Source organism: Maylandia zebra, linkage group LG2, assembly GCF_041146795.1.
Source record: "Maylandia zebra isolate NMK-2024a linkage group LG2, Mzebra_GT3a, whole genome shotgun sequence".
NCBI classification, from domain to species: Eukaryota; Metazoa; Chordata; class Actinopteri; order Cichliformes; family Cichlidae; genus Maylandia; species Maylandia zebra.
Window position 1 is genome coordinate 40,313,086 of NC_135168.1, and position 8,326 is coordinate 40,321,411.

The 8,326-nt window shown below is 37.4% G+C and overlaps 2 protein-coding genes across 4 annotated transcripts in view; both read right to left on the reverse strand.

Annotated features, from left to right (window-relative positions):
* Positions 1–2,091, reverse strand: part of spock1 (SPARC (osteonectin), cwcv and kazal like domains proteoglycan 1) — a 117,283-nt gene extending 115,192 nt beyond the window's left edge. The window contains exons 1-2 of one of the 2 annotated variants that reach the window (XM_076873580.1): positions 1,941–2,091; positions 1,307–1,441 (exon numbers count right to left, since the gene is read on the reverse strand). In XM_076873580.1, the coding sequence (XP_076729695.1) occupies positions 1,307–1,438 (132 nt within the window). In that variant the 5' untranslated portion in view covers positions 1,439–1,441; positions 1,941–2,091. The remainder of the gene's footprint in view (positions 1–1,306; positions 1,442–1,940) is intronic. The other variant, XM_076873581.1, reaches the window with a different exon arrangement.
* A 2,881-nt stretch (positions 2,092–4,972) lies between these two features.
* On the reverse strand, positions 4,973–7,819 carry LOC143413958 (uncharacterized). Of its 2 annotated transcripts, none has more exons than XM_076877474.1 (4): positions 7,658–7,819; positions 6,696–6,851; positions 6,519–6,611; positions 4,973–5,682 (listed from the first exon to the last, which is right to left on the reverse strand). In XM_076877474.1, exons 2-4 carry the CDS (start codon positions 6,765–6,767, stop codon positions 5,344–5,346), a joined length of 504 nt encoding a protein of 167 aa, XP_076733589.1. In that variant the 5' UTR covers positions 6,768–6,851; positions 7,658–7,819; the 3' UTR covers positions 4,973–5,343. The 2 variants fall into 2 exon arrangements, with proteins under 2 accessions (XP_076733589.1, XP_076733588.1); XM_076877473.1 differs by lacking the exon at positions 7,658–7,819 and adding an exon at positions 7,003–7,138.
* Between the last annotated feature and the right edge of the window lie 507 nt (positions 7,820–8,326).

Consider the following 8,326-nt stretch of genomic DNA (forward strand, 5'->3'; position numbering starts at 1 on the left):
GTACTATGTGGGGAAGGCCAGCTCTAATAAGGCCAAAGTTACCCCTCTGCCTGCTGAAATCTCTGGGGATTGCAGAAAAGCGCATCATGATGTTAAGAGTATGGCAACACTGCTGTTACTATTGGTCTGGTGATGTGTGTTAGTTCACATTAGGCCAAACCTAAAACATTGGTGGAAGAGTTTGCATCTCAAAATACTTAAAGAAGAGCACAGGCTTTTCCTAATTATTTGAAGAACACGTGTCATGCATCAAGACGTCTGGGTATCCAGATTTATTCTCACTTAAATTATTAAAGATTGCTTGAGAGGTATCTTAACCCATTTAGGGCTCCCCCAGCAGACAGCTGTGTTACACACATAGAGATGGAGGCCAAGCATTTTCCAATAATAGGACGCTTTAGAACTGTTTGATCATGCAGAGTTGATAGAAGATCAAGACAGAGTCCCAATACAGTAGGAACACGGCAGGTTATAGTTAAGGTGCATTGGATACACTTTAATATCTGTTTTAGCAGCTTTAAAGCTGGTAAATTCATGCTGTCAGAAAACACTGCAAACATTTATTTTCAGGTCTGTGTTGAAGATGTGATTCGAACCAAAGACTGCACATTTTTATGGCTTTGTCTTCCATGAAATGAGAATACTATCCAGGATTTTCACCTTACCCTTCAGGAAACATGCCCCTTCGGTTCACCGTTTATGTGCACAGCTTAAGAACACACATACCTCTGCATATAATAGCTGCTACATAAAGTTTGCATTAAACATTAATATTGTTTTAGGTTAAACAGAAAAGGCTTATGGATAAAAAATAAATAAATAAACATTAACTGCAAAGGTGTTTTGTATGTTAAAATCACATAGCACACGCCCATGTCTTCTGATCCCAATGAAAACTGAGATTAATTATTGTTAATGAAAGCCCTATATAACAGAATGACACCCTATGAGTTTGTGACAGCATTACCAGAAGAAGAAAAAAGGCAGTTCAGTAGCAATATCGTTCAATCAATCAAAGCAAAAGCTGGCAAGAATTCTTCCCCGTCATGTACAGAAGTGCAATGTCTGTCGATAAGTCTGATTGGCTTTCAGCCGGGGTTTGAACCTGCTGAGTTTCTACAAGGTGGATTATGCCTGCTGGCAAGTGCTCAAGTACTCACAGGGTGTATCAAGGGTGCAGTGTGCTCTCTCTCTCTCACACACACACAAATCCAAACAGATAAACACAAACACATGAAAAGATTCGCATTGAAGCTAATTAAAACGCCGCTTTTGGCTAGATGTTGTGTTTCTCAGAGCAACTCACATCTCTGAATCTGTTCCAGGATCTGTCCTTATACTGAGCCACGGTTCCCAGCCATTTCTCATTATTGTTAGCGGAGACCACCGTTTCTCTGCTCAGCAAGAGAGCCACGACAGGTAGCAGAAAGAAGAACATCTTCTGAAAGGAAACACAGAAGAGAAGAGAGAGAGGAGAGAGGCGGGGGTAAGAAAAGAGTGAGAAAACACATGGGGAGCGGAGGATGCTGCAAAGTGTAGATGAAGTGAGATGGAGCACTTTAGAGAACACACAACTCTCACGCTGTGACGCATCATGGGTCAGAATGTCACAATGAAGCAACAAACGGACCCCCACTGAAAGACTGCACGGGGTGCAGAGTGATCATTTCATCAAACTGCTGAGGCTCCATCTAATCGGATTATAAACACTGGAGAGTTGTTACCGCGGCAGATTGGGCACAGCGTAACATTAGCTCGCGAGCTTCCCATCTGCTAATTAAAAAAACAGAAAAGGGGGGAAAAAGCAATTATCGGCGTCAACACAATTGCTGCCCTCACGGACCTTTGTCTTGGCTTTCAGCTGCTTTCTCTCAATATCACTTCAAATTTAGATTTCTTTTCAAATTCACACCAGCGACGCGACGCAGTGAACTGCCCACCTGGAATAGTTCGTTGGTGTCCACTTCTGATTCCCGGGGTAAAATAAGTCCACAGCCCCGGGCACACTCCGGTAGAACCCGACTGCTTGTGGGATTGACGGCAAAAGCGAGCAGCGAGGACTAGAGGACCGGGCGCTTTCTCCTCCTCCTCTGTCAGGAGACACCGCCTCCTCTCTCTCTCTCTCCCTCTCCCTCTCTCCCACTAACCGTGTCATTGATTTTCATCAGGGGATTTTTTTCTGTGTTCACAGTAGAGCGCAGGCAGGATTTGGGAGGCACGTCAAAGCGCTGTTTGGGTGTACATTACAAACACAAATTTCTTGTCAGTCGCGCGCATTTATTGTGGAATTCGAACTCGTGTCCCTGTAGTTAATACAATTATATTACATAAGCCACAACTGAGCAGTGCTATGTGTGTCTGAGCGTTCAACGGCTTCATTTCCTATGGAGGATGCGCACAGACGGACAGACGCAGGGCCCTCTTTTTAAATGAAAGTACACTTCATAAATAGGGCGCATAACCAGGGCTTTATTTTCCCGGGTATGTGACAGTGTATCTGTAAATTATTAATCGACTACTCTGTTGTGCCTCTCTTTGTAGGCCTCTGGTGTCTGTGTGAATGTGTTTGGTTCAGTGAAAAGTTACTGTCGGGTTCTGTACCTATGCTGATGTGAGTAACAGAAATACACTCCTCTCTGTGTGTTCTGTTCTGTTTTGGCGCAGATAAAACCAATGAAAGGTTTAGAACATATCTTTTATCTCCGCAAATTCGTGTACTCTTGCTGATGCTGCAGTCGTTTTCACGAAATAGGCTGCTACGAGGATTAATAAGGTTGTCAAGCAGTAGTCAGTAGAGAAACTGTTCCTTTATTTTGCAGTTCTTTCTCGAACAGTCTGTTTGGGTTAGGTGTTTCAGGTGCTCCCCCCCCCCCAAAGCTAATAAAGTCGGAGATTCCTGTATTTCACTTACTAGTGTTAAAAAATGTGGAATTTAGAAGAAATGTTATATCATTACATATGTTACATATGCTATATTTTTAAAGGCAGTTATCCAGTAGCAATGTGCCATGCTGTAAATTTTGTTATGATCTGTTACCAAGTAAATACAGAGACAGGATTGACGATACCAATACCGATACTTTTAACTAATAAAGGCAGCTTATATAGGGGAGATATCATTGGTTTACTATAGCACACCCCACCCCAAAATTAGTTCACCATCTCAGTGGTGTTTAATACTGTAAATATCGGTATCAATCTGATAAGTAAAGTAAATACAGAACCAGTAGTTCTGATACCAATACCAACACTGAAACTTTTAAGCTCTAAAGGCAGATCATGTAGGGAAGAATCATATTCTGTGTCACATTCTGAATCCATTTTCAGGACCATTTAATAACTGTGATTTTTACTTTTGACAGTGCAATAATTAAGTAACACAGAAAAAAACATCTCTCAGCTTTTCATGTATTTTGAAACCTTTTTTTTTAGACCTGGAATGTAAATGTGCCCGTCTTGAAAGCACTTTGGGGCAAGCTCTGTTGTTTAAGTGTGTTACATGAATAAAACAGACTTGATAAAAACACATGTTTATTAGATTCAGGCATTTTTCACATTTGTGTTAATTAGTAAAATATGAATAAAAACATTTATTTCACACAGTTTCATAGACTGAATATTTTATTTGAATACCTGAATATAGTCTATAGGCAATCAGTCTGCTAAAGTAACAATTACGAAGACCAGTGACACTTTAACACTCCTGAGTGAAACATGACTTTCACCACTGTCTGAGCTACCTGGATAGTCTTTGCCTCTCTGAAAGGACAGTGACAGTGACCTCTGTCTCTGTGCTGGGTGTCTGGGTCTGTCTGAAGGATTTCCTTCCTCCTCTCTTCATTTCTTTTGCTGCTTATTCCAGGACAAAGCCCTCGTTTTGGTCTTTCATTTATTTATACACTCAAAAAAATAAGTCATTGGATGAACTCAATTGGACTGATGGCAGGTTTTCCACGTAATACATCTATTTTGGTCCAACCTAATCTACATACATCATGACAATTCAATTAAATTGAGTCAGTAGAACACAATTTCGTAAATACTGCTAAAATGAAAAAAAGTACATTAATATGATGTGAAAGGTTTTGGTTGGTCCAACTCAATACAATGTCATTCACTTGAGCTAGATTTTCATTGCATTGAAATCATTATTTTGAGTTCAACTAAATCATAATTTTCATTACCAGAAAACTAATTTAATCATTAAAATAATGACAAAATGAATTTGTTTTTACAACTCAGGTTTATTCACTTGAATTAAAAGCAGAAACAGAATATTTTGTAAATAAACATACATGTCACATGGTCAAATCAACCTTAACAAAAATCAAAGTGCTCACAAAAAAGTGCTGACGTACATTTGTAATGAATGTCAAATCTGAATAGCACACACCTCTGTACTACTAGGCAATACTGAAAACAAACTGGAATCTGTAAAATCAGATTTCACTTCAGAATCATTGTATATATTTATATAGGCTACATTTCACTGTATGTTATACTTGTATAACTATGCATGTGACAAATAAAGAACCTTGAACCTTGAACAATACATAAATACACACACACACATATATATATATATATATATATATATATATATATATATATATATATATATATATATATATATATATATATATATATATACACATATATATATATATACACATATACATATATATATACATATACATATATATATATACATATACATATATATATATATATATATATATATATATATATATATATACATACATATATATATATATATATATATATGCGTATATATATATATACATATATATATATATATATATATATATATGCGTATATATATATATATACATATATATATATATATATATATATATATACATATATGTATATATACATATATATGTGTGTGTGTGTGTGTGTGTGTGTGTGTGTGTGTGTGTGTGTGTTTTCATGAAGAACATTTTTCTGTTACCAAGGGGGAGGTATTTTAATAAAAAAAAATCTTTCAACTATACTTCTCCAAAACCAATTACATGTAAACATTTACAAGCTTATAAGAACGGGAAGACCAACTTTAAAACACTGGAAGACACAAAACTTGTCAACATTTTTCTATTACCTTTGCAAATCCCAAAAGCAATCAAAAAGAAAATGGTGGTTACAACCATGAAACTTTTTCTGAGCTAAATCCCCAGTCCTTTCATCCATCTATAGTAGTACAGATTAAAGGTCACATCACTCACAACAGAACAGCAGACAAAAATAGACAACTTCCATTTGGCCAAAAAAAAGAAAGAAAAAAAGGTCACAGTTTGAACAAAAGATATAAAAAGGCCAAAATCAACTTTTGTGCTGGGTCTTGTTTGCCTTAGCAAACATCTTCATTTTCATTTGCTGCATCTTTGTACTGAGCCTTTGTCCATCCAGATTCATCAAAATCTTCTGACAGAACTCAAACGTATACTTGTGGTCATTTGGATAGCTCAGATCAAGTGCATAAATCAGTCCAAAGAGGACGATGAATGCCATGATGACACTACCGAGGTTGTTCATAACTGTAGTACCTTCAGTGACAACTCCAACATCCTCTGGCTCCTGAATCCCTTCTCTTCTGATGGTGTAAATACCCATGACAGTTGCTGCAGTGGACCTCAACCGTTCATCCTCAGTGGAGGAGGTCTGAAAAACAGGTTGTTTCAGGTTTAAGGGCTCTGTCACTTGGAAGGGGACATATTATGCAAAACTCAGCTTTTGTATCATTTTGTGCTGAAACATAGGTCTCTACCGCCTCTATAAACACTCCAAACATAAATAAAACCCGTCAATCTGTTTCCTATCAATAGTTTGGGTTCAGGTATTATGTACCTACCTTTGGGAGGGGCTTGATATAGAGCAGCAGCTCCTCCAGTGTCTATCAGTGTGTGTGTGTGTGTGTGTGTGTGTGTGTGTGTGTGTGAGTGTGTGTGTGTGTGTGTGTGTGTGGGCTGGGTCAATTTCCCTTATTCCATCACAATTGGGAACCTTTTGAAACAGCTTGTTTTATGCACATTATTCCTGAAACCAGGAGATTGCTGTAATGGCAGTGACACTAGTTAGTGTCTTGATGCAATCTGCTGTGTTCCTTATAATGAAGACTTTTTACTAATTGGCATAATAAACTGAACTCCATTGGAGTGTTTACTTTCTGAAGTGCCTTGAGATGACTGTTGTTGTGATATACCGCTATATAAATAAACTGAATTGAAACACTGACAGAAAATGGATGAATGTTTTGTCCACATTTACTGTGTTTATAGAGGCAGTAGATACCTACATGGCAGCACCAAAAGAATGAACAATTGAATTTTTGCTGAAACCGTCCCCTTAAAAAGTGCTCTCCAGTGCAAGTTTCAACAATGACTATTAAGAATAATACATATTTCACAATTATATTGTCTCTTTTGAATATATGAGGATTTTGTGTGCGATGAACCTAACTCAAATTGAATCTAGAAAAGAAAGTGTGATAAGCGTACCAGATACTCCTTGAACAGTAGGTCTGGATCTTCATTAAAGTAGATCACCAGGCTTTTAAGAGTATGCTCCCTCTTTATGTCGATGTCATCATACTAATGCAAGGGTGGAAAAAAAAGGGTGAAAAAAATGGAATTGATTGATTGCATTTAATTGATGGGTTTATCATTAGTACTGACCAAACTACTGATCGCCATGATATCCTTGATCTTTTGGCCCTTTGCTCCTTTGCTCCCCTGAAAAATTTGCATCAGCTTGTCTGTTAAATTGTCCAGCTGAGCCAAGAACTTCGCCTGCAGGGGTTTTGTAGTGATCTGCAGGAACTCTGCATTCACCTGGAAATAAAACATACATAAATATAGTAAACTAGAAGTTTAAATACAGACTGCTGAATCAACACACTGAAAGTTGCTAAACATTTGAACCATCAGTGAAGTTTGTCAAGACCTAAACTGTTTTTAGCTGAGTTTAGGAATATAGCGCCACCTGTTGCTTTGGCATGTTCCTAGCAGCGTTTTCCTTCATTTTTGCGTTTACCTGTGGACGGGATTATTTTTTAAAACGAAAACGGAAAATCTCCATTTTCAAAAATACCTGTGTAAGTTTGGACGTAGCCGAAATCTTTTATAATAAGAAATAGGTTTGAACGTCATGGGAGTGCGCATTGTGCTGCCTGCAGTTACTCTTCCGGCCACATGGTTCGCTTTTGGTAGCACCCTCAGTAAACTATGTAGTGCTTTTAAAGACATCTCAAAACGATACTTTCTACTAGAAAATGGCATATAATAATAAACACAGAATACCATATTTTTAGATTATAAAAAGAAAACAGTAAGAAAGAAGTTAGCTATAGGACATCATCTTTCATTGAGCACAATGGCTAGCTGCTAATAAGCTAGCACACGCTCCGACTTAAAAGTTGGCAGCTACACAATTTCTCCTCTAAAACAAGGAACTTTTGAAAAGACCTGGCTATATTGTCAAAAAAAAAAATAGTATTCAAGCAGAGAAGAGAATGGTAGCACCACCAAAAGTTCAAAAAGCAACTGTTACAAGCTTCTATGATAAATAGCATTGCCATAGATTTAGCTGATAAAGAAATACACAATTGGATATATGAAAAAATAATATGTTACCTTACCTGAAGGTGTAGTTTTATCCAAAAAGTACAGAGAGGCGAAGAGCAGCTGCATTCATTTAGGTGATCCTGAAAGAGCGCAAAATTTTCAAAGAAGGCGGACCGTTGTGTAACTCAATAACTTTGTGTTCTTGTGACAAAGACTGCTTTGAGAGAAAATAATTTAGGTTCACCACACGAATAATAATTGCGGTAACGCTGGAGTGCTACATTTGCGTTGAATGAGATTAAAAATAATGTTTAAGCTTAAAGAGGGGCTTGAATTTATTTCTTTGAGTTTACAAATACTTAAGTGCAAAAATGTACTCCTCCTACCCCCAGTGCCCCAACAAACTCATTCATTTTGTGTTCAGAATCAGCCTCTGCTGGTTTTGAATAATTTTAGGTTTACACAAAGAAAATCAAATTAATTTGGTATTTTTTAATTGCATTTGTGAAGAACTAACATAATTTGCATGTGTTCTTTGAAAGGAGGACCTGAATCTGTTTTTTGAGTGTATAAGTCAGGGTTGTTGCCACAGTAAAGAATTTTCTTCCAACACGCACCACTTTTTTAAAGGATTTTCATTTACTGTTATAAAGTGCCTCTACACGATGCTCCACTTTCTCAGTCACTGTAACCAACATGTTGCTGCTCAGTGCTACTGAGTTACATGACTGCAGGACATCTAA